Source organism: Platichthys flesus, chromosome 2, assembly GCF_949316205.1.
Source record: "Platichthys flesus chromosome 2, fPlaFle2.1, whole genome shotgun sequence".
NCBI classification, from domain to species: domain Eukaryota; kingdom Metazoa; phylum Chordata; class Actinopteri; order Pleuronectiformes; family Pleuronectidae; genus Platichthys; species Platichthys flesus.
In genome coordinates, this window is record NC_084946.1 from 20,284,557 (window position 1) to 20,310,437 (window position 25,881).

Genomic DNA, 25,881 nt, shown 5'->3' on the forward strand with positions numbered 1-25,881 from the left:
ATGCTCATGAAGTTTCCACTTCTCTCTCCCCCCCCCCCCCCCCCCCCCCTCTTTCCTCATTGTGGCTCCCCTCTCTCTGTCTCTCTCGGTGTGTGACACAGTGGAGGAGTCTTAAAAACACATGTCCGGACCACTGCAACCAAGCTCTTCCAGAGATTTGGACTATTTCAGCGCACTCCCCGCCCCCGACTCCTTGAAGAGGTTTCCACAGGCGCTGCCACATTCTACCTCTTTCCACTATTTCCCTCTCATTTGCTGACTCTGTCTTTCTATCTCCTCGGTACAGTTATTGCGGTCAACACCTGAAATCTGTCTCTTGATTTTCAATTCAAAGCTTACGCCTGAACTAAAGTGGAATTTTTTTCTTGTTGCGAGCGTAAGACTTTCTATTTTGGACCGGGGCTCACGCTTTGGTGTCAAATGCTGCTAATTCAAATAGTGAGGGCTTTGTGCGAGACGCTCATTGACTTAAGCAAACATAATTGGGCCGTGCTATTGACTGATGTGCTCGGAGCCAGACAGAGGGGTGTCTCTGTGTCTGAATCACCAGGTACACAGAGGTGGCCTCGCAAAAACACACACAAATGTGCACAGACCTCATTCACAGCCAAACACACACACACACAGGTAAAGTGATGAAAAACCAATGAAAGGGTGATTTATTATCGCTCCTCTCTTCAGTGCATACTGTGATGATAACCCTGCATCACATCACACAAAGTTGAATCTTGATTTCCAATCTGGAAATAGACCAATATCCAAAATATTTGTTCAGGGTCATTATTGTACTTGTTCCCATGTTGTTTCCAAAGTGAGACCTTTCTGATAACTGCATCAGAACATTAAACCGAATCAAACAATAAAACGCTGGAAGTTTTGATTTGGACGAAACAGCCGCACGAAATGGCCGCATCAAAGCAGAAGAAGGATCTCAACATCCTGTGCAAGTTCAGAACTCTCATGGCAATGTTCGAAATCAATACACCATAGTTTGTTTGGAGGCTACCGTTTATTTAGCCAAGCTGGAAACGCATCAGGCTGCTAGTTCCCAGCCTTTTTTTCATCCTGCATCAATAAACATCCAAGTTCTTAAGTCGAGGTCGTGGATTTATTGTCACTCATTACTGGTAACTGGCTGATGTAGACATGATGTAAGTTGTGTTGCAACAACCAAAAGGCCATCGCTTGTCAATGTAAGTCTGAAATGGGGTAAATAATAAGTCTAGTGATGTTATTCTAAGAGTCTAACAATCCCCGAAAAGACAAAAACCAGCAATTGACACAATCATTGATCTAAGTATCTCAAATGTAGCCATCGCAGTTTATTTATCTGTGCCCTAGAGCTCTACAGTTGCTCAACCGTTCAAGAGCGAGCTGGGTCCAGTCCCAGCTGACACCGGTCGAGAGGTACACACTGGGCAGGTCACCAGCCTATCGCAGGGCCAATGAACAGAGAAAAACATCCATTCACACTCACATTCACAAGTCAATTTTGCCAGTCTTTGGAGGAAGCCGGAGTAAAAGCAGGGGAGAAGATGCACGCTGGCCAAACCAAGATTCAAAATCAGAACGCTGGTCACTGCTGATCATTGCACCACGTGCCACCCCCGTTAAACAGTCAGTGAGCCACACCATTACCCTGGATGACATGAACCTTGGTTGCAATGTTTTAATTTTGATTTAATTTGACTGACCCTGGAATGATAACTCGATAATTTCAGCTTTACTGAGCTTCATAATGACTCTAATCCCAGATGTCAATTCCCCAACTTTAGTACTTTAGTTCATTGGCTTTGCTCTCAAAGCTTATTTTAAGCAGGAGTTTTGAGGAAAAACAGTTCTGAAAAGTCATTTCTACAGACACAGTTTGTAACTAGCTAACACAGTGGAGCATTTAGCAACTTTACATAAAGCCAGATATTTTCTTCAGGAATTGGTAGTTTATATATACAAGTGCTAATTTGGGGCTAAATCATCAAGACTGACTTGGTGTATAGACAGGACCTCGCTCCCGCAGGTCTATGCCCCCGATCACCACTGCCCAGACTCCAAAGGCACAAGATGGCCTAGTTCCTATCTGTGATGTTTTGGCTTCATTCCTGGATAGTCGCAGGAAGTCAATGTTTCATTGTATCGACATAAACGGTGATGATATGTGAGTGTAAGTAAATTTTGGTTATCCCCATTTGACCCAGTAGTAGAAACCAGACTATTTGAAGGAAAGTTATAATGGTGATACACACTCTGAGGGTAGCTTCTCTCAAGTCCAACCCATCCGTGACGTCATGACTTTTTGTGACGTCATGGACTCAGTGAGAGCTCTGCCTGTTGTGTGCACACCTCTCTCTCTCTCCATTATCCTTCTCCTTTCCAGCCTCCGGGTCCCACCCTCTCCTCCTCTTTCAGCTGTCCCCTCCCTCACTCCTGCATTCCTTCTTCCCCACCCACCTCACCTCTCCGCACTCTCCCTCTACCTCTTTTTCTATTTTTCTGCAACTCCCATCTCAGTCCTACCCCCCCCCTCCCTCCCTCCCTCTCTCTCTCTCTCTCTCTCTCTCTCTCTCTCTCTCTCTCTCTCTCTCTCTCTCTCTTTTATTTCCCATACTCTCTGATTATCTTTCCAGACACTCTTCATTCCTAAACAGCTACAAACCTATATTCACAGACTCTTCCCATAATTTTCTGCCTCTTCAAAGCACAGGTCTTTGGCGTGCATCCTGTACGAGGCGAAGCAGACTCAACTTCCTGTAGCTGTAGATTTTCACCACATTAGAAACGTTTCAGTACAATCCAATCAGTGTTTATTAAAGTAAAACTTCCTTAAATTATAGTGAGAAAGTTGTTAAATGTTACTGTGGTCCTACAGTGTGCATGAATTATTCCTGAGGGCTTTTCATGACACACATTCGATACCTCCAGTGCCGGTGTTTATTATCTCAATCTCTCTGCAGCTTAGGCGACTCTGTCACCTTTAACCCCACACCCTGTTGGAGATGGGGACATGTCTGTCAGTGCAGCACAGAGCGGCTCTGAAGAAGTATCCACAGTCCAGCCACAGGACACTGCAGTCTTGTCTGGACTTACCTACAGTGATCCTCAATGCTTAAACCCTCCGTGCACACGCACAGACACCGAGATGAGAATGAGGAACTTGTCAAAGACGCAGGGTGTCATTTCCTTGGGAGTCGTCTTCAAAGGCATCTGTGGGATAAGCATATACTGAAAGAGATCATCCACACATACAGGGCAACACCTATGCTCAACAATACCTCACACATTCACGCACCAGGACCGTGAATCGGCAACATGCACTCTTGCCAAGGGGCATTATTTTATTGGCCTTACAGCTGCTGACAAATGTTCAGTCCACAAAACAGCAGTAAGAAAATAAGAAGCTACAGCTGATTTTCAGTCCCCAGCCTATGAATAGATAATTGGTAGTTTAGGGATCCAGGGTGTTTGATCCCTGGGCTGCACAGAGTTTAAGGCCGAGCAACAGGATCACAAAAAGAACATGATTATGAATTGCAAGGAATTTTGCTATTCATAGTCAGACGTGAGCTTTTTGTGCAACAGCAACCGCATGAAATGTCTGAGACGGCAAAATGACAAGTTGTTACAAGTTTCATGTAAGATTGTAGAGTCAGAGTTATATGAAAACACAACGCTGATTTCAAATGTGTATGAAAACAAACACATGTACATGGTTTATGAATAAATGGAAATGAAAAGACCATAATTAAATATGACTCAGTTTTACTTTTGACCACGTTTGACTCATAGCTGAACGAGTATTTGAGTCAAGTCATTTGTCTGTATCCAAAATACGTTTCTACACTGCACACTTAATGTTGCAGGGTTGAAATTTGCAGGTGTATGTCATTTCCAAATTTTTGTATGAAAAACTGAATTTACCTCTGATCAGAGATCAGCTCTGATTCAATAAATGAGCCTCAGAAACATTCTAACTCACAGAGATGGACACAGCTCCCCACAGACGACCGACAGACAGAGAATGGCACAAATGCTGCACGCTCAGGACGCACCAGCTGCTCCAGTTTCCAATAAAGTGTTAGGGGGACACAGGTCAAAGCTCACAGGTCAAAACCTGCAGAGGGGTGAGGACCCTAAATAAATGATGCAACCAAACTGTCACTTACCATTTAAATATAGTTAGAGCTGTAGCTGCAGCATGCGAGTGGCTCCGCATGGCAACAGCACTGGGGTAGCTGCTGTGAGTTATAGCCTCAGCTACATGTGACAGGGTTAGAGCAGGGGCAGGTGTCATGTGGACTCTGTGACAGCTCGGATGAGAGGATCAAGGCTTCTTGGTTTGGTCCTGGGTTTCCTCTGTGAACAAAATTGGTCCATTAGATTATTAAAGGTACTGCAGCTACTGCTGCAGCTGTCACAGTTTAAAGTTTTGTTTTGACAAGAAGAATAAAGATCAGTGGTGGAATTGAACTAGTAGCATTTACTCAAACACTGTACTGTGTAGGTACTGCACTTCAGCATTTACATTTTCTGTCACTTTATGCTTCCACTATTTTCAGAAGGAAACATTAGACTTGTTATTCCACTAAAATAATCTGACTCCCATATTCGTTACAGATTACATTTTCATATTAAATATGATGGTTTGCTTTTAAACCAGTCAGACCTATTATTGTCCATTATTACTGAAAATAAAGTGTCAAAAAGCTGATGTATGTGCTGGTTGTGCAAATGCTAAATGAATAGAATCACAAGCCATTCGTTTTTATTGCAATTACTCTCACAGACAGGTCCATTACGGCAAATGATTATACTAACTGTCAGTTCATCTGCTAAATATTATCTGTATTAATCAATAACTGAGTCAGTACGATATAAAAAAATGCCCAATTTACCAGAGCCCAAAATAACATCTTCAAATAGCTTGTTTTGTCAAAATATTCAAATGAACCTTATCTATATAAACAGAAGAAGTATAAGTCTTAACCCATAAATTGATGGAGCATTAAGTGATTGGTAAGTAAAAGCGCTAAAAGTATAATGATGTTGGATTGTGGAACTTCATGATACATTTTAAATTTATATCATATAAAACATTATGACTTATGCAGTTTATTTTTGGCTCAATGAGAAGAAAATATGTGAAAAACTTTTTTTCACTTTCTATATTCCACACTTGCCTCCTTGTGGGTGTTCACAGTATAATTCAATGTTTTGTCATGAAGTTGTCATTTAAAGATCAGAAGAATCTTTGAGTGCCAGTTATATTGAATGAGTTTATTTTACCAGTATATAATCTTGTCCACTGAGTTTCACTACAGGACCTCTACCTTAACAATATACCCAATATATGACAGTGACTCTGTAATACACACCTTTACTGGTTATTAGTTAATATATTAATAAATCATATTATTCTGGGACTTCATTTCTCTTTAGTTTCCCCACAGGTGTCACAGTGTAATTCATCACAGACACATGAAACATGGAGCTGAAGTGAAACTCTCCTCGGGAATATTTGTCTGTGAGACTTCACCTGCCAACATCCAGAAGAAGAAGACCGAGCGACCCTGCCATCCCTAGGCTTTCGAACAAGGCAGGCGAGGGGGGGGCACCACCGAGACAGGGTGGAGGAAGAAGAGGGTCTGAAGTTTTTTGGGCTCAGTAGCAGCACGTGGAGAAGGGAGGGGTCTGGGATAATGGAACCTGGGAGACAGAATGGGAGGGAGACGGGGCTCAGGTTTCAGCCTGACAGGGGGTAAGGGGCCGGCCTGATATTTGGGAATATACGAAGATTCATTGAAGGCAACGGGACACATATAAAACTACAGCGTCTGGCCTAGAGGCGGTCGGTGCTGAGTTTCTGCTGCAGGTCCGGGTCCTGCCGCTGGATTGCTCCATCGGTCCTTTCGTTTTTTTTTGGAAAGGGTGAATGTCGAGTGGTTTGGCTTTTGCAACTGGGAACACACGCACCAAACACTGAGAGAAGCCTCCGCTACCTTCGCACCCGTATTTCTCCCCCAAGGGCCCTGCATGTCTAATATTTAGACATGTTCAGCTTTATGGATTCCAGGACTGTACTGCTGCTTGTAGCAGCCCAAGTCTGTCTATTAGCCGTTGTGAGATGTCAGGAGGACGACCGTAAGTGATACGTTTTGTTTTTATTCTAGAGCTATAATAAAACAAATGTTAAAGTTATCATAAGATGCATGTGTAGAGCTTGTGTTCTCACATTGATCCGAATGTGTTCGGATCTCGAAGCATAGCACGTGAACTTTGATCGGTATTAAAGCTGCTCTGGTGCCACTCTGCAACTTTTACGCACAGAAAGTTCAACTCTGTGCAGCAAACCTGTTGCAGGTGAAGTTGTGTGATGATGATACGTTGTGGACGGTGTGTCCTTCAAAAAAACTGGCTGATACTTTGTCCAAAAGATGCGATGAAACTCAGTGTGTCAGAGCTGCGGACGTGCGTAAAAAGGTGGATTGGATCGTGGGAGACTGTGGGTCGAAATATGGTTCATTTGTTTTCTTTGGGGCGCAAAGTAATTTTTGATGCAGATTCATTGTGATGACAGCTGTGTTTATTCATTCTTGTCAAAGTTTGCATTCTCAGTCATAGTTTGAATAGGGGGAATCACAAGAATCAGATTTCGATCCACTCTAGTGGAGCTCTGTGCCTTATAGCCTAAACCTCCCCTTTCTCGACACCTGTGGGCGCTTTAGGGGCCTTTAACTGCAGATTCACTTAACACAGAGGGTGTGGGGGGGAGAGGGAACGGATAAAAAGTGAAAGGTGGTCAGGCTCAAGGGCCTTTGGTGAAAAGTGCTCACATTCCTTTGCTGTCAGAGGGCATCCAGGCAACTCCTGGCTTGTTGAGGTGGAAAGGTGCACAAATAACCAACATTTGCATAAAAATAACCCCAAGAATCGGTTGACCCTTCAAATATCTTCATACCTGCAGAGTCTCATACTCTCTGACTGTAGTTTGGTCTGAGATTATCCATCATCACTATTGATTTGAGTATCCACAGGAGACACATGAGAGTGAAGGTGTGCCAACAGAATTTGGAGTCAGAAATAATGTTCCATATGATTTCAGGGTTTCCATCTGCTCTAAAGATTACCCAGAAAGCAGTGACAGTGCGCCCAGAGTGAGAGAGAGAGACAGAGCCAGGGTGCAAGGGAGAGGGGACTGGAAAAATATAAGACGGAAGAAGGGAACTTTACTGTTGTATTTCTGAGTAGTGAAGTCTTTTCTCAGTATGAAATAAGGTATGCTTCCTAACCTTTTAGAGCAAAGGAAAGGTGGGTGTTTTTTTTAGAGGAATGAGAAGAAAAAAAAGGGTGGAGGGGTGCTCTTGCCAAAGAAACTGAGTCTCAGGTTACCCTTTCCCAGACGAAAGCCCCCGGTTATAATGCAAGTCCTTTCCTCTGCGCTAACTGGAGGCAAGGTTGTTTTTTCTCTGGGAGACGCTCAAGCGGTGAAGAGGTCTGATTGTGACCTCAGTGCCACAGGTTCGATGGCCCAGAGACACTCAGATGGCCCAGAGCTCAGTTCTTCAGTCAGAGGCCGCTGACTGACCTGTTCACTTGGGAGAGGAGGCCAGAAAACCAATCAGACACGGGTCAGAGTTAGATCGAGGCCTAAAAGTAGAAAAATACAGTGAAATCAGATTTGATCCTACTGTCCTCGAAGTACACCTGGGTTCACTTTAATATGCTCATTGTTCATTTTATTCCCCTGGAAAACAGGACGTCTGCCAACACATGGGAAAGGAGACGTACAAATTATCTCCAGTGATGAAAAGCCAGCTTTCTATCAGCTCTGCAGCAGATAGAGGCGCCCTTGTCCCAGAATATCCAGTATCAGAGGAATCTTTCATATCAGAGTCAGTGAAAGGACAGGTGCAGGCCTTTGACAGTGCGTCCAGGCCTGCAGAACTACGCATCAAAACCGCCAAGTATGTGCATGAAAGCTGTCCATTTTCCTCCTCTTTTTTGGGGGTGGATGTGTTTGAACTGGCACCTGACACTGCTATGGCTTCCAGATGGGGTTTAAAATGCTTCCCCCGTGTTTATACAAGGCAATGGTTTGTGAATTGCCCACTCTGTCCCCTTCCAGAAAGACCTCATTCATTGCCGCTGAGGTCCGTTAGGTTACCTAGCGTTGAGGTAAATATAGCTACTGTACTCGCTGCCTCTCCCCACACCGCACACTCTCGGCCTTGCGCACCTTGAGGCCTCTCTCCTAGCGGGTGGCACACTCCTCTCACCCCTCAGTGCAGGATCACTGGCTCCAATCAGAGCATCTCTTTGAGCTCCTGTTTGTAAAGTAAAGTGCCAGACTGGCAAACGGACTGGAGTATGGCTAATGACCTGCGTCTATTGTTAGATTTTCTTGAAGTACGGTTATTTAGGCTGTGTACAGTACCTGTATTGAAACACAACCCCCCCCCCCCCCCACCACCACCACCTCCATCACGTGATCCTCAGCTCTATTTGCAAAGCTGTGGTCCGAGAATTTAAAAAAAATGCATTCTCCTGCAATGTAAACTGGCCCTATATTTATCTTGTTGAGGAATTCAGGCACATGGTCTCCAGGTCCAGTTCAGTTATTGGAGGTTTCTTACAGGTCTCAGTCAGATTCACTGTGAACCTGTGATGTTACACTGCCGCCCTGTGGCTCCAGGAGAGGTTGCATCGATCAATAACAGGACTTGACGTTGTTAATGATAAGAGATGTTTTCACTTTTGTTGTTGTTGTTATTTGAAGGATATTTTTGGATCCAGACAATATGTTTTTTTAAACACTTTTGTAAACTGTTAAGAGGCAGATAAAAAGAGTTCTATGGTTTTGTTTTATCCTAATAAATAAGACAGTCTCAACCAGACATGGGTCTGTAGCCGACATTAGGATGTTTTGTTTGGAAATAAGATAACAGAAATTTAGATAAGATAAGTTTGGATAAGATAAGTTAAGATAAGTTAAGATAAAGTTAGATAAGATAAGATAATTATCTTTTTACTGCAGCAGATGCAATGGACTTAACAAGAAAATGAATGAAAGAATAAAATAGAATAAAAAATGAAAATAATAATATGCACCTTTCACTAAAGGTGGAATTTTACTTGCAGAGAAACGTACTTGGGTAAAATTCAGTGGCACAGGATGATTGCATGAAGATCCATACTGTATTTGTGAGTTCTGTAAATGAGATATAGAAACTATATATTCCTGTTATTGTACTGCATATGTGTTTTGCATGGTTTGCTTCCCATTTATAACTTAAAGTAAAACTTGTGTTGTTACACATTGCAGTGATTTCTATTCACACCTGATGCCTAATCCTTTTTTTCCCCTCCCATCGTCCACCTGCCTGTGTGCCTCACTGTAATCTCTCGCACAGAGGAGGACCCTATTAGCTGTCTACAAGACGGACAGAGCTATAATGACAAGGACGTATGGAAACCAGAGCCGTGTCGCATCTGTGTGTGCGACACCGGAACCGTCCTGTGCGACGAAATTGTCTGCGAGGACCTAAAAGACTGCCCCAAACCCGAGATCCCATTCGGAGAGTGTTGCCCCATCTGCGCAGCCGAACCGTCCACGCCCATCGGTTGTAATTTATTTATCTCACACCTCTCATAAATAAATTACTGTGCCACGTCATGTTGTTTACTTTGGGGGAGAAAAAGGACACATGGACAGTTTTGGTATCAATCAAAGGTCGATTCATCAGGCCTGGCCTGCATGTCGCCCCTTGATTTGATCCGGTGTCCTGTCCCCAAAGCAAACAAATGATAACAAATGAACGACAGCAGTGACACTTCTGACCTCACTTCAGTGAAATGCTACCTCATCCTCACTTGTCTTCTGTATGGCTGGCTCACCTTGGCCCCATCTTGTTTGAATACACTGTCCCTCCCAGAGTATCATGAAGACATATGGGAGTCATTAAGGAAATACCTCAGACCAGCAGACACGGCCTCACATTTCTACACTATATCCTCTCTGTGGACTTCCACTGATCAGATGGCAAGAAAAGACTACTGAGGCTCTTTCAAGGAGTCTCTGGCCATTTTTTAAAACTGCCATGATGAGCAGGCACCTCGTTGGTCAGCTCTGGAAATGAATTTGGATGAGGAGCATTGGATGGAATCAGAAGTGTCACTGTTTGCAATGCATGCTTATTGATCAAAATGCTTCATAAACTGCTTATCCTACATTCAAGGCAAAGTTCAGTGCTTAGTAGTAGTTTGTAACATTGAGATCATCATTTTAAGTTATTAACCACCTACAAATAGGGCCCGTAATGACTGAAATGTGTCTGACTCACCTTTTATCAGGTCAGTTAAACTGTCAAAAAAAAAAAAAAATTGTATACAATTTTATGAAGCTATATCTTTTATGGCCATTAACAGTTGGAGAAGATTTGATTTGAGTTGTTTATTGTTATGGAATCAGGATTTTTTAGAAGGGAGCCTATTGGAAGTTAAACCCAAAACAATTTTGTTTCATTTCAGTGATCAGCCCAGACTAAAAAGGGATTTTTTTATATTGATACTTGCTTAGTGCTTATTATTTCACTTTGCTTATTAAATTGCTCTGAAATATGACAAATAAAACCCAGCTTTGGCCTATATTTAATACTGTGATGAATATATTAACAGTATATACAACACAGGCCAATTCAGTTCCTCTGCTTCCTACTGTTCTCTCTGCTTTGCCTCTGCTTTGAGCTCTTAAAAGATGGTGATTCAACACTTTCTCATCCAGATGGGCTCTTTGGGCTCCAGGAGTGTTGGTGGTGGTCTTCAGAGTCCTTTCATTTAGGTTATCAGCCTGTATGGATCCTAATGGGCCTGTGGAAAACACTGTGCACCCTTGATAGATTGTTTCTGTGTCGGCCAGTTGCTAACCATTATCTGTTTTTCCCCTCTACCCATCCTGACCACATGACAGGAACACCTGGAGCTAGGGTGAGACCACATATCTTATATTTGTGTGTGTGTGTGTGTTTGTGTGTGCGAACTGAAGCTCCCCAGCACCTGCAGTTAAAGTCGTATCTGTCCCAGGCTCACATCACTGCTGAGTGTCCCTGTAGTTTTTGGATTTGGACAACACTTTGATGTTAAAAAGCTTTTGCCAGAAGGATAACAGTCACATCCTGCCCCACACTCTGTGAATGAATGTGTCTCATGAAGCTGTCGGTCATCCTACTTATTTACGTATTTTCAGCAATATTTTGCTGCAGTTTCCTGATAAAATAGCAGAATTTGCCATCACAAGCTTTTAGAAACTGTGGCTCTAATGCTAATTGTTGTTTTTACGCTTCATCTTTTCAATAACAGGGGCAGAAAGGCGAGCCCGGAGACATTACCGATGTAAGTTGACATCACACTACTGCAAACTACAACTCTTTTCATTTGAAGATGCTCGATAAACTGTTTTTATCGAAGAGATCACTTTCAACCTCACAAACATGTACAGTTTAAATGCATAAAATGTAAAATGTCGACCGGGACTGACTGTTTGCAAAAGAAAGTGTATTTCCCCATAAAATACACTCGCCACCCGAGTAGAAGGAGCATTAATTGGAAAAACTTAAGTGAAACACTTGAATAAATGTACTCAGTTATATTCTCCCACATTATCCCACGCTGTGGATGTGGTTAATAGATTTTCCAAACTACTGAACTAAATACCATCAGTCAGTCTGATGAAATAACAGAAGAATTTAAGGATTGTTTAGCCAGTCTGAGAAAGGAAGAAGAAATGTGAGTGAGGAGAGAAGGCAGCTCTGTTTGCCCACGCAGCAGGAGGACGACCGAGCCATCATACAATCCACCATACAGTTTTTCAGAGCCAAGAGAGAGAGAGAGAGAAATATCTGTGCTGCACCTGGAAATGCTTTTCCCATCCAAGGGAATACAACTTCATGGCAGGAAATAAGAAGCCATTGTTTATTGCACGTTCCTCATCATGCTTTGCCCGAAGAGATCGGCAATTAACAAGTCTGCTCTGATGGGAGCGAGATAATGTTTCCCCCTCGACTGCGAGGAAATCGAAACCTCACGTGTGCAAAATCATCTGGGAAATGTACATTGTAGTGCTTGTGTTTAGTTTTAGCTCAGCAGCATTCCTTCATATGCCACATTAAACATTGTTGGTAGCATTCAATACTAATATCTTTTTATTTTTTCTCTTTTTTCTTTTCTCTACCTGCAGGTTGTAGGACCGAGAGGACCATCTGGCCCTATGGTATGCACCTATTTCTGGATTTGTACATTTTTCCCTTTCCAGAGCTGCTGTATGAGAAGATTGTTTTGTACTATCAAGAGTCTGCATTCACAGCCTCCGTATAAGTGGTAAAATTGAATAACCAGTCGCAGTGACAGGAAATAGAAACGTATCCGACCTCAACAGTAGCAGAGTTCACAGGCTGCAGCTGTTTCCTCAACTCTCCTGTGCTGAGGTAAACGCCTGAAGTCACTGACTGCTTCACTTTCTCCCGTTTACCCAGGGCCCACCAGGAGAACAAGGAGCCCGCGGAGCAAGAGGAGACAAAGGAGATAAGGTCAGTGTGAAAACTCTTCGTCTTACTCTCGCCCCGGACCCTTGAACTCTACACACACACTCCGCTCCTTTAAGAGGCACAGTGCGCCCTATTGAATGTGAGAGCTTAAGGTCTTTGGGGAGGGCGGCAAGGGGGGGGGCGGAGGGTGGGGGGGGGGTATACCTGCTCTACTATGCAGCTTTGCAGAATGGCAGCCTTTCAGCGAGATGCTCGGTCTGACTGGTCATGTGTCGTTTCCATTAGGCGGTGTGGTCTGGGTTGTTTAACAGATGTGGGACTGTCGGAGTCTCATAACGTAAAAATCTGCTGCTCTCCGGGGCCTCACACTCAGAAATCAGCGTCGTCGCGTTGGCCAGGCTTTGATCATCCCATCAAGTGATCCAGTTTGTTCCTTGTAGTCGTCTTGTTTTTTGGAGAGTCGAGCACAGGGAGGATTACATTTTTTGGTTAGCAGAGGTTGAATAGTCTTCTAGGTGTTCAGCACATTCTTTGTTCAGGTTCCCCTTGCAGGGTAGTTTGTCACTACATGCACAGAGGTATGCCAGGTAGTCTGGGCTGATAAATCATCAGCATTCACAACAGCCTCTGAGGGGAAGAATTATGCAATTGTGTTTCGGAAAAAAAAGTTGATCCTACTTGTGAAGTTTATTTTATCTTCAAATGTCCAGTTCATAAAAGCAAACTTCACTTCTGATGGAACTGGGTTTGCTACCAGCTAATCAGGTCCAGTCAGGTTGGAGAAGGTTCAACTGAGCATGAAGCTCCTGTCAACGGTATCTGCAGAGAAACGTGTGTCGTCTGCCAGCAACTGTGCAATCATTTATTCAAAAGGCCTTCTAAGTTGAAATATTGGCAAAATGAATTAATGCTAAATGGTGATGGCCAAGGTTGTTGGCTAAGTGGATTTGCAGTCATAAACAATGTGGTCAGAATAAAGGGGGATGATTTTTTTCTCATGTATGCATTTTGTTGTCAAAGAGGCCACTGCCGAAAGTGAGAGCAGCGACTAGAGCAAAATTATTTTAGGTTTGGACAGAAAATATATTTTCTTTTATAAAGTGGACATAAATTCTCAGAATCCAACTTCTCAAATGTTGACATTTGCTTCTTTTACCCATTTTCTTTCATGAGAAGTTAAATGATTTTAAGTTTTTGAAAGCTAGTGGGACAAACTAAACAGTAGAATATGTCAACATAAGCTTGTCGAGATTGTTATGGCAACTTTTACCACATTTGATGGATCAAATTTTTAGACAAACGATGGAGATTCATTAGTAAACGACCCTCAGTTGCAGTGGTTGCCTGTGGTTGATTTTAAATTAACTCCTGTTCTCTTTTTTAACTGTTCCAGGGACAGCATGGTCCCCGTGGCAGAGATGGTGAGCCTGGCACCCCCGGAAACCCCGGCCCCCCTGGACCTGCAGGACCGAACGGACCCCCTGGCCTTGGAGGAGTAAGTGTCCCGTGACGAGCAGGGGCGGTGGACCTGCATTCACTGCAGAAGTTGAGGCTGACAGGTCGAATACTGTTGCAGGAGCCAAGTGGGCTCACTTTGAATGGCACGGCATAAGCAGAGAAAATCAGGGAAGAATTTAAGAGCACAAAAGATGCGGGGAATCACAGTCAAAATGGGAGGAGGCAGAGAGACAACAGCGAGTGGAGGCAGAGAGAGAGAGAGAATAGATCGAATGCCTCCGATTCTTTGCAGGAGAAAAGAAGGGAGGAGGTGGGCTGCGGGGAGTGGGAGGTGGACGGGCAGGAGGTATTATGATAGACTCGAGGAGGGGAAGGGAAGGAGCTTTTCTGGTTGGGGGTGGGGGCAAGGACACAAGGAGAGTCTTTGTGAAGGAGAGAGAGATGAAAACTCTTCTCATGCCTCTCCGTCTCGCCGCCGTCTGCGTCAGGCTCCGCGTGAAGAACTCGGATCATCTGTTAAAACGCTCTCCTGACAAAATGTCACCGCATCGATCAAAGTCTGAAACAAAAACATTTCACAACACTGGGCCACATTTAAAGTTTACACCACGATATCTGGAACAGCCAAACCTCAAATTTTTCATATAGAGTATTTGTCAACATTTTCTTTTCATTATTTCCAGTCAGATCAAAATGACTTCAGGTCAAAGCCAGTTGGCTGATAACTTTAAAAGCTTGATTCCACTTAGACTTAATGATGAATATAATAAATTAGATATATACACATATCCCCTTTAAGTAGTTTATTATTCCATCTTCATCAGTTTATCTTTTTTCTGGTGTGTTTCCTAATTCCAAAGGTATAAGCTTTACAATAGTGTTTCCTCACTCCCTGTTGATATTGTCTTGCTCTGTGTGTGGATGGAGTTGGGTGGAGGGGTGAACGGGTTCATTCTTACAGATGTTAGTGTTTCAAATGCTTTTATTCTGTAAAGGTCTTTATAAATAACGTCTGATTGATTCGACAACCTCTTACGCTCTCCGTCCTCTGCTTCTTTCAGAACTTTGCAGCTCAGATGGCCGGTGGCTTCGACGAGAAGTCCGGCGGCGCACAGATGGGCGTGATGCAAGGACCGATGGTGAGCGAGCGATGATGAGCCGAGACCTGCTGCTGCTCCCATGTTCACTTGTCTCACACTGGGCTGCTTAAGAATCTGCTAGGACGCAACAGTTTGATCAGGAGCAGAGTGTTTAGAAGAAGAATTATGCATCAGCCGACATCTGCATCTCTGCTTTAAATGTCGGGAGGGAAATACTGAATCCCCAGCTACCTCCAAAGTTTTTTTTAATGGCATGGCAGATTCTGCACGGAAAAACCACTTCCTCAGGTGCACAAGAGAAGCATCCCACTTTTATTAAATGTGTTAAAACTGCAAGATGGACACATCATCAGCATCGTTCCTCATCAGGAGAGAAAAGGCCCATGTAGGATTTAAAACCGGAGAAAAGAAACGACACATTCCTGCATCCCAAAGGAAAATCTACGCCTCACTTGGAGTACAGAGCGCTCATTCTATAAATTGAGGAAACAGCCGTTGATGGTGATTATACTCGAAGCCAATGAAAACCCACCACCGCTGCCGTCAGTTAGCGTGGCAGCCTGCCTGTGATGGAGGAAGGAGCACACTGGATGCTATTTTGGTCTAGAGAGCCACAGAGGAGCTTGGCAGCCTCTCAGCCCTGCGGAGGTTTGAGACACTGCCGATCAGATCCGCCACAGCTGGCAGCAGCGTGTGTGTGTGTGTGTGTGTGTGTGTGTGTGTGTGTGTGTGTGTGTGTTTGGCATCACTCCTCCTGACAGACTGTCCCTTCACATGTCTGAGAGCACTCCACATCACTGGGACCTTTTGAAGCCAGCTCATTTTTAATTCGGGAGCTTGTTGGGGGAGGGACTGACTGCACTAATGTTAAATCACAAGTCAAGCACACAACCCACTCACATACACACACACGCATGTCCCTAAAACACACATTCTCAGATCCTGGACGTATAGAGCTCCATTGATAAGTTCATACCCACCTTGGTGAAGGCTTTCCAATCCCACTGAAAGGTGACTTTCATTCCCCTTCTGAGGACCACTGTGCCGGGCGGTGACATTTGCTTTGGCTGCCATCCCTGGTTCATCTTTTTTTTTAAACCATAACCATGAAGCTGAAATGAAGGTTTACACAGGAGAGCCCACTGAGAGAAATATGTATTTTATCAAGGAGGAAAGCTGCCACAACCAATCAAGTGTATTACGGAAGACCTTGGAATCTTGTCAAACTTTATTGTGAAGCCTCATTATTCCCTTTGCAGCTAATGTATATACTTGTGTGTGTGTGTGAGAGAGAAAAGCAATTAGGATTTGGCTCATCACCTCCACAGAATGTGATTTTTCTCTGGTTGAGCACCGATGCGTGAAGTTGAAGCAGAAATGACTCAGGCATGTGACTCCAGCCGGAAGCACTGGCTGAGGCGATTAGGGTTCAGCCAGAGGAACATTTACTTTCAGAAATCTCCCCTCGTCTTGTTGTGATGACATCTCACAACCCTCTGAACCCAGACAGTTCAGTACTGATGCTGTTTTCCCAACCCTTGTCAGAGTGTAAGAAGTCATGTGGCGTACAAGCTACTGCTGAGGACCTTTGAACTGTAGAAACACACAGCACGTGGGATAAGAGCAGAAGAAGAAGAAGGGATGAACAGAGAGAGGGATGGAGCGTGAATGCTGCTGAGGAATTTGAAACGATTTATGGATTTGACAGGAGGAGATGATGAGTTTTGTTGAGCTTGAGGGCAAAGCAGGTGAAATGTTTTCCTCACTGAGTTCAAGTGGACAAGACTCAAACAGAATTGCTAAATCTGTAAAATAATGGTGCACCAGCCTTTTTTAGGCCTTTGTGTGGTTTTAACAGCGATGAAAGGATTTGACAACACGTCGTTAGCCTGATGTGGTGTCTCTTTTCTTCCCCTCAGGGCCCCATGGGACCCAGAGGACCACCTGGCCCCAGCGGATCACCTGTAAGTACCTCCTCTACTCCCAAGACAACACACGAGCCAGACACACCTGCAGACGACATCCTGTGCGACAGGATGCTGAAAACTAAACATTATAATTGTTACGTGCTCGATGGCACATTGTCTACTTCCTCTGCGTGTGAGGATTTATTATTTATGCACAGATAGATAACCGTAATGACTCCAGAGAGAAGGTCACGCTCTGTCAGGGATAGGTGTGAACACACGGCTCAGGTTCTAGTGTTTTTCGGAGGAAGGTGGCACACAGAGTATAAGCCTGTGGGCTATTTTCCTTTATGCCACAGCCCAGACGTACTGTGGAACACCTGTCAGGCTTTCACAGAGCCCACCAGGTTTAACCCTCCAGCCCTGATCTCCTCGCATATTTTCTGTTCCTACCCTCAGCCGAGCTCCAACTTCAAGAGTGAAGCTCTTAGGTTGGAGGCGATGCCAGCCGACTTGCCTCAACTCGATGGTTGATGGTTTAATCACCCTGAGCCCTCTCAGTTTCTTGTCACACACGTGCGGCTGCTTAGATCACATTCAAACAGATTACCTGACATTTGTTAAGAAGAAGGCTCAGTTTACAAATCTGCAGTTTGTAATCAAGACAAAAAAACAAACACAAAGTAGCGTTGTAATGATTTTTTCATGTAGATTTACTCATTAAAGGTGTATATGAAGAGGATATACCTGATTATAGAGATGTGCTATGTATTACAAGCCTTGTTTTAAGATGTGGAATTAGATTGAAAGTGACATCTGCTACAAATCACAACACAAAGCAATTAGTTGATTAATTGATCATAAGAAAAATAATCAACAACTAGTTTGATGATCAATTGATTGTTTCAGTCATTTTTTAAGGTCAAGTATTGAAAAGAAATGCTTCACATTATTTGGTTATTATTATTTGGTCATCCAAATCCGTAGTAACAACGGCGCCTCAAACTAAGACTTAGATATATTTAGATTCAAATTCAAATTATTTTGAATATGTCAAGAAATGTTTAATATCAAAGCTTAAATCAGAAAATGTATTCTTAAACTACAGTTATTCCATTATTAAAGTAGTTCAGGTTTAATTAGATGTTGATTACCTGTTTTTTAGCCTTTTCTTTGCCACTGTTTATATAAAAGAAGTTCTTCACTCATCAATCTCTCTCTTTTTTGTCTTCATCTCAGGGCCCACAAGGTTTCCAGGGTAACCCAGGAGAGGCTGGAGAGCCCGGTCAATCTGTGAGTGTCCCACAGAGAACGATTCGTCCTCCCCTCCACTTTGGATGCTGTCTTATAAATCCTTGTTCTATTTGCCTTTTTCATACTCCTCAGATGCCCCCCCCCCCCCTTCCTCCAGCCTTATATAGGCCTTTTCTTCTTCTTTTCCTTTTTATACACCTCGTGGACTCATGTCTGACTTTTTAAAAAGGATTTCATCATTTCTTTGTTTTAAATGAATTAAACAGACGATATAAAGTATATATTATATCGTTCATACAGTATCGTAAAATAACTAAAACACCAGTTCAACTGAACTGAATATAAATCAGTTCAACCTCATCCTGCTCAGTTTAACTTCATCCACAGCTTCTCATTTGTAGCTCCACTTCACTACCATTAACACTTTCTAACCTTTCACTGCAGACCACTCACTTTATTTACAAGCATTTGTTCTTCTGATTTCTTCTCTTTCCTCGCGGCACCCACTTTACCCTTTCTTAAACCCCTCCAGTTGTTTTCCAAACTCCAGACTGTCCCCTCCTTTGCTTCCCGTTCCCTCAGCAGGTAGAAAACACGGGGTCTCCCCACTGCTGTGTTAATCTGCCCCTGTGGAGTTCAGATAAGCTGAGGTGCCCTCTCTGTTAGAATATGTGCCGGTCCATCATTAAGAGTGATTAAAATCAAGCTTCTCACTAGAAAAGAACTTGACAGTCGGGGAAGGGTCACGGTGTCAGTGCAGTGTTTGTAGAGCGCAGAGAATAAAACTTTTTATTTATACTCCTAAAATAAAAACAACTTATATTATTGCAGGTCAGTGTTTCCAACAAGGATGAAAGTTTTATTATGTCTGTAGATTCACTTCATTAGTCAAGACAGAGCGCGCGTGAGAGAGTGAGAGAGAGAGAGAGAGAGAGAGAGAGAGAGAGAGAGAGAGAGGTCATTTAGAAGGAAAAAATGTAATAGGACCAATGATAATGTCATAACACTTTAAGTTCATAACCTAATGGAGAAACTGGCAGAAAGAGAGAAAGATTGAGAACAGCTGAACTTTATAAAAAGGATAATCAGGTATTTGTTCCGTCTATTTGGCATAATCATAATTATTATTGTTTAGAAATGTAAATTATTGTATGTGCTTGTATACAAATAGTTACTTATATTGATTAGACTGCAAAGATCAGCGAGATAATAGGATCTGTTTAACAACTGTTTTTGATCCGCTGCTCTGTAAACACATTGTTAATGGCAGCTTATCTCAGCAGGCTCCATGTTGAAGTGGGTCTTTTATGATTGATCAAATTGTAAATTGAGAGCAGGAGTCTTCACCACAAGCTTTGAGTTAGCGTATGACCCAAATTCCAAAATGTTGCCCCCTGTCGGTTGTACCGAGTAACTGTGTCTCACCTTGGGTTGTTTTTTTCTCTTCACTAATTATAGGGCCCCATGGGCCCCCGTGGCCCCACTGGACCTTCTGGAAAACCTGGAGATGATGTAAGTTTCTCACACCTTCATAAAACAATAAATATACATTTATAACAACAGTTACTCTGAGGAGGCGGCTTGTTAAACTGGTGTCCTCCGTGTTTACTATGCTGGGTGTATTCTGAAAGATAGTGTCAACCTCTCTACTGGATGTGCTTTCAATGTGGTCATAAATTATTAATACTAACATTAAAAATCTATATTTATATTTGTATTTATTTGTTGTAAAGTACAAATAATGTCTTCATGTGTGATTGTGTGGATCTTAAACTTTTTAGTGATTATCGGCCAGCCTGCACTTTGAATTATGTAAAATAATGAAATAAAACGGGATATATTCTGATATTTGATACCCATATGTTTTTATCCGTCAAAAACTTTATCACAGATTTCATCCACCTGCCAATATTTCAGACTTTAAAATGTAATTCCTTCTTGTAGCCACATGATGGCAGCAGACATGACATACCCCGTCTATTCCACTAGGAGCGCTCACTCTCACATCTACAACTAACCAACTGTACGCTGTACTACATCTTTAAAAGTGCTATTAACATGAAGTTTGACATGTTTTCTTAAATTCATCATGTTTTTTTGTTTCAGGGTGAAGCTGGAAAACCTGGCAAATCAGGCGAGCGTGGACCTTCCGGACCTCAGGTGAGATTCCTCCGGCTGTCCACTCAGTGTTTTTTTTATTCTGGTAATTTTACTGGTTGGAGATATCACTTGATAAACTTCCACCAGCCTGGTATTGACTTGCAATGATGTATGACTTTTATATGACTTTCATGCTTTTACTTTTTATTGTTTAAATGGTAGCATCCAAAAAACAGCATTGATAATGTATGGATTGTATTGATTATGCATTTCAATTTATATCTACATGTTTGACTACTGCATCTATGTTTTAGGTGCTCAGAACATGAAAGTGACTTTAATGAAGTTTAGATTTTGTTTAGATAAAATCATTCATCCTCTCAAGCCCCGAATCGGAAAATAAAAAAAAACTAAATCAAATATATCATGTGCATTCGTACGCTGGATGAAGTCCTGGCAGCAGCATTATGTCATAGGAAAGCTTCATCTTCTTGCCCCTCCAATGTTCAGTGTATTGATCTGGTGCATCATCTCTCTGCAGGGAGCTCGTGGATTCCCAGGAACTCCCGGCCTGCCCGGCATCAAGGGCCACAGGGTGAGTGACTGTTGTCTGCAGATGGAGAATGGCTGCGTGTCGTTTTTTTGCTCTTAATGTCGGTTTCCTGACTCTGCACTGTTTCTCCCTGTTATCGTTCAGGGTTATTCAGGTCTTGATGGTGCAAAGGGAGAGACCGGATCTGTCGGTTCTAAGGTAGGATTTCATTTCTGTGCACAAACAACATCTCAGGTAGCAAGTGGTTTAATATATACCTCAGAAGGTTTTGCCAAGTTTGACTTGCCACACTAACAGCTTAATCTGTCCTCTCTGTAGGGTGAGTCTGGAGCTCCCGGAGAGAATGGCGCCCCCGGACCTATGGTGTGTATATCTGGACGTCACAACAACCAAACAGCAGAAAATATGATCAATGTGATTGTTAAGGTTTATTTTTCCTCTCTCTTGTCTGCGTAGGGACCTCGTGGCCTGCCCGGTGAGAGAGGTCGTCCTGGATCCAGTGGAGTCGCTGTGAGTCTTAAAAACTCTTATTGGACAATACATTATTAAGTGGTTCATAAAAGATACACGTACCTGTTTGAGTTTAGTTTCTACTACATAGATGGTAAGTATTCTATTAGAGCCAAACAGGAGTTAACTTCAATTTATAGTTTTGATCATTTTAAAAGCGCGTGTGAAACTATTTATGTCTCATTTGTTTGTGTAACAGTTTTTCTGTTATATGCTGACGATACTTTACTTTCTTTGTCCAGGGAGCTCGTGGAAATGATGGCTTGGCCGGCCCTGCTGGTCCTCCAGTGAGTCTCATCTAATTCATTCTCAACCTTTAGTTTGAGATTTATTAGTGTATAAAGTATAAAAACACCATGAACCCGGGTGTTTTCTTCCCCTCACTTCTCCACATTCACCCCTGTGCAGTGTGATAGTATCTCCCTGCAGCTGGAAGTCTCATTGATTAATAGCCGAGCTGACAGCCTGTCTTTTCCTCTCTGCAGGGCCCGGTCGGTCCTTCTGGAGCTCCCGGCTTCCCTGGCTCTCCTGGTACAAAGGTAGGTTTGTCTGTTGTCACCGTTTCCTCTCTCTCTTCACCGCTGGTGTGTTTGAGAGAATAGGTCAGTGTTGTCTCCGTGCGCGTCCCCTTTTTCTTTCTGTGAGAGATCAAACCTAACTAAGTGAACTTGCAGTTACTCAATTTTTTCGGATTTTTCCTCAATAAAATAATAAAACAGAGCTTTGTGATCTCTGTGCAGTTCCAATAAGACTTTATAAATCAAATCAAAAAGGTTTGTATCTCAGAAAATGGCAGCATGAAGCACAGGGAGGATTTGAAATGCTTTGGTGAAATCAGAGAAGGCTGTGCTGCATTGAAAAGTGCTTTAAGCCTCCATCTGTGTGGAAAATTAGGAAGGAGGGGGTTTAGAGCATTATTCCCCCTCAATCGCTCCCTCATGCTGTCTCTTTCTTCTTTTCCTTCTCTGCTTTGCATTTGATTTATGCCTCCTGCATGGCAGACAGACTCAGATCTGTGATCGAGGGCCGATGCTGAGGGTTCGCTTTCTTCTCGGAGCCCCTCCGTAGTTTGGGAAATCTTTCAGGAATAGCAGGCGGAGGATTTCTTTTAAAGTCCAGGAGTTTCCCGTTATATTATCATGGCAAACTAGGCTCCCGGTGTGAATATGTGTGAACTTGTGGTTTTGTCTTGGATCAGGTTACATCCATGAACACACATAGTGCAATTTAATATGTGCCTGCAGGAGAGTATGTCTGCCTCTAGAGAATGTGTGTGTTTGTGGGACCCACGGTGAGAAACATTAAGAATCTCATATTATGTTATTGTGCTCTACCTTCAGTTTAGTTCGTTTTATGGACCTTATGAGAAATGCTCTGCACTTTTAAAGAGGCCCGACACTCACGTTAATAACCTTTGCATAAACTGCTTATATAATCAAATCTAAATGGGACAATATAAACCCAAATCACACTGCGTATTTAACTAAGTTTTATTTTGCAACCTCAAAGCGACTGCCTCTAAAAATAGTGAGAATTTCTTCGATAACTTTAAAAAAGAAATCTGATTTTCCTCCTTTTGTCCCAGTTTCAACTCCGTTTCAGAGCCAGCAGAATATTGGCCCTGTCTCATTATGTGTGGGCTCAGTATGAAGAACTCATCAGTCTACTGCATCACCGTCTTTGTAAACAATTACAAACTCTATTATGTCATACTGAGGAGAAGGCCGGGTTTATACAAGGCTGCAGCAATAGCAAAGGAATTCCATTCACCAGCACAAGGCTGCATACCATCAGTGTGGTCACATCTCTGGCAGGGAAGCAAAGTATGGACTTGAGTTTCTCTGAGGCCTAACTCACTTTTTATACTCAATCACAATATGTCAAAAACATTATGCACTTGGTTTTGAAATAACAAACCTCGGAGAGACAAAGAACAGACTGCAAACTGATGATTGTCTTCATTCAAATGCTGCCATTTGGTAAAATCATCAACTTTAAGTGGAGCTCTCTGTTTCACTAACAAATCCAGACAGTGAGGAAATAAGTAACTGCTTTTTTCAACCAATCAACAAAGTATGTGAAGAATGTTCAGTATAGAGAGAGTTAATATTTGGTTTTCGGGCACTGACCTCATCAGTTTAACTCAATAAACTGAGATGGAGCTAAACCCAGTTTTGGTCCTGATATTTATCAGAAGGTGGAGAAAATACTGATAATTGTTCATTTATAAATCAGTTTATCTTAAATGCAGCAGACACAAGCTTCGGTCATAAAACACAGATCAGCATATTTTAGATTTACTGTAATTCAGCTATAAAAAATGATTAACAGATTAATTTTGAACTGATGTTTTCGCTGATTCACTGTTTATGAAGCACTGTGACTTTTTGACTTCTCATTTTAGAGTTTAATATTGAGTCACTATTACAGGAAAGTAATTATGAGAATAAATGAGCTGTATATAACACAGGTCATGTTACAATCCTTTAAAAAAAAGCAACAAAACATACATGGCCAACTGCACTTCTAATAATAATCTAATAATATCAAGAACATTTCATCACTATGTGAACAGACAGTATAGGAAAGTGTTTACCAAATACTATCATTGTAGGTAAACAACAGCCTCATAAAGTTAATAAATAGAAGCTAGCAGAAGAAGCTATCACCCACAACAGAGGACAATGCGAACATCAAAGAAAATATATATATACCTGTACATGTAGTTCCACAACGACCACAAGGGGCAACAATGAGTCCATTACACATGAAAACAAATGTAGACTAGTGTCCAAAAGTGTAAGTATTTACAAATATATATATATATGTTATATATATATGTATATATATATTATTTATTTGTAAATCCTATTATTTTAGGAGAGAAACTACGATCAAGGTGTTTTGGCAAATTAAACTTTAGTTTGCTACACAACCAAAAGATTGAGCTTTATATTGATCTCATTCATATCACCCCAACTGCTCCTCTGTCACAGGTGATCATTTTCTACATATACATTCTTTGTTGCATTATTGGTCTGTTGTGTTTATGTCTCAAACAAGCCTCATTCTAATTCACAATACCTGACAGCATGTAAATCCAGTTCATCTTCTGGTTGAATCCAATCTTCTGGCCTTGCTCTTGTGAACATTCAAAGTGTGTACGAGACGTTTGTGGCCTCTCACTGTGCTTCAGTTGTTTCTACAGCTTGTCTCCTGTTGGATTTCTCTGCTTATTTAGCTGATTGATAGTATATGTTTTTACACTTCTAAAGAGCTTCGACAGCATATTAATACATTTATCATCTTCTTTATTCTCCTCTGTGCGGCTGACCAGGGAGAAGCTGGTCCCACTGGTGCTCGTGGACCTGAGGGTGCTCAGGGACCTCGTGGAGAGTCAGGTACACCTGGATCTCCTGGACCTTCTGGTGCTTCTGTAAGTGATGCTCTAAACATTTATTTAAAAGTAGAAACGTAGCATTTGAACTATAGCAAATCATCTGTCTACTTTTTGACATTGTTTTGAGGAGGTTCTGATCATTTGACTCAACACTCTGCATTTAACACTTTTTTTTAATATACCTACTTAATAAATCTATATTTCCAATACTGTTGATAAGACCATCAGTCCAAGAACACTCACTGAGTCTGGATCTGTTATTGCAGTGTGTTAATTGACTTTGTCTTTGTCTCTTTACAGGGAAACCCTGGTACTGATGGTATCGGTGGATCTAAAGGATCAGCTGTAAGTGATGTTTACCCAATTAGCAACACAACAAATTTACACTGAGCTTTCTATTGCAATACATGAGACAAGATAGTTGCACATCACAAGTGTAGCCATTGTCACAGCTGCTTGTTTAGTACAGAATTTATATCTATATCATCCATCAGTTATTGATGTCGAAATGTACATCCAGTTAGATGGATGGTTACGTGTCCAATCATCTGACAGCCTTCCTTTCTATCTCTCCCTCTCTCTCTCTCTTTTAGGGAGCTCCTGGTATTGCTGGTGCTCCTGGTTTCCCAGGACCTCGGGGACCTCCCGGGCCTCAGGGAGCAACTGGACCTCTCGGGCCCAAAGGAACATCTGTAAGTACTCACTGTATCATTTAGTGAGAACTCCGGAACACTTAAATGACAATTAAAAAATAAAAACGATGTGCTGTACAGCTCTCTCTCTCATTGTCCATTTCTCTTTTCTGTCTGGTGTTGATTAGGGGGACCCAGGTATACCAGGTTTCAAGGGAGAGGCTGGACCCAAAGGAGAACTCGTGAGTTTTGTTTTTCATTTAATTCTCCCTGAATTCCCTGATTGTTCATCCATTCCACAAATCCATATCCACTGATAAGTGAACACTGTATAATCCAAATAATAAGCACAGATATCAATCACCCACAAGATCAAGTCAATTTGAGCTTGGCAGTTCTGACTCTATCTGAGAAGAACTATGACCCCTGACGAT

General features: G+C 42.3%; 1 protein-coding gene across 2 annotated transcripts in view; it reads left to right on the plus strand.

Annotated features, from left to right (window-relative positions):
* The first annotated feature begins 5,832 nt into the window (after positions 1 to 5,832).
* col2a1b (collagen, type II, alpha 1b) overlaps positions 5,833 to 25,881 on the plus strand; it is a 39,927-nt gene continuing 19,878 nt past the window's right edge. The window contains exons 1-22 of one of the 2 annotated variants that reach the window (XM_062405171.1): positions 5,833 to 6,135; positions 9,405 to 9,614; positions 10,961 to 10,977; positions 11,350 to 11,382; positions 12,227 to 12,259; positions 12,522 to 12,575; positions 13,927 to 14,028; positions 15,053 to 15,130; positions 17,011 to 17,055; positions 18,238 to 18,291; positions 19,711 to 19,764; positions 20,359 to 20,412; positions 20,894 to 20,947; positions 21,050 to 21,103; positions 21,224 to 21,268; positions 21,362 to 21,415; positions 21,658 to 21,702; positions 21,901 to 21,954; positions 24,753 to 24,851; positions 25,116 to 25,160; positions 25,409 to 25,507; positions 25,636 to 25,689. In XM_062405171.1, coding sequence (XP_062261155.1) covers positions 6,045 to 6,135; positions 9,405 to 9,614; positions 10,961 to 10,977; positions 11,350 to 11,382; positions 12,227 to 12,259; positions 12,522 to 12,575; positions 13,927 to 14,028; positions 15,053 to 15,130; positions 17,011 to 17,055; positions 18,238 to 18,291; positions 19,711 to 19,764; positions 20,359 to 20,412; positions 20,894 to 20,947; positions 21,050 to 21,103; positions 21,224 to 21,268; positions 21,362 to 21,415; positions 21,658 to 21,702; positions 21,901 to 21,954; positions 24,753 to 24,851; positions 25,116 to 25,160; positions 25,409 to 25,507; positions 25,636 to 25,689 — 1,428 coding nt within the window. In that variant the 5' untranslated portion in view covers positions 5,833 to 6,044. The remainder of the gene's footprint in view (positions 6,136 to 9,404; positions 9,615 to 10,960; positions 10,978 to 11,349; positions 11,383 to 12,226; positions 12,260 to 12,521; positions 12,576 to 13,926; positions 14,029 to 15,052; positions 15,131 to 17,010; positions 17,056 to 18,237; positions 18,292 to 19,710; positions 19,765 to 20,358; positions 20,413 to 20,893; positions 20,948 to 21,049; positions 21,104 to 21,223; positions 21,269 to 21,361; positions 21,416 to 21,657; positions 21,703 to 21,900; positions 21,955 to 24,752; positions 24,852 to 25,115; positions 25,161 to 25,408; positions 25,508 to 25,635; positions 25,690 to 25,881) is intronic. The other variant, XM_062405178.1, reaches the window with a different exon arrangement.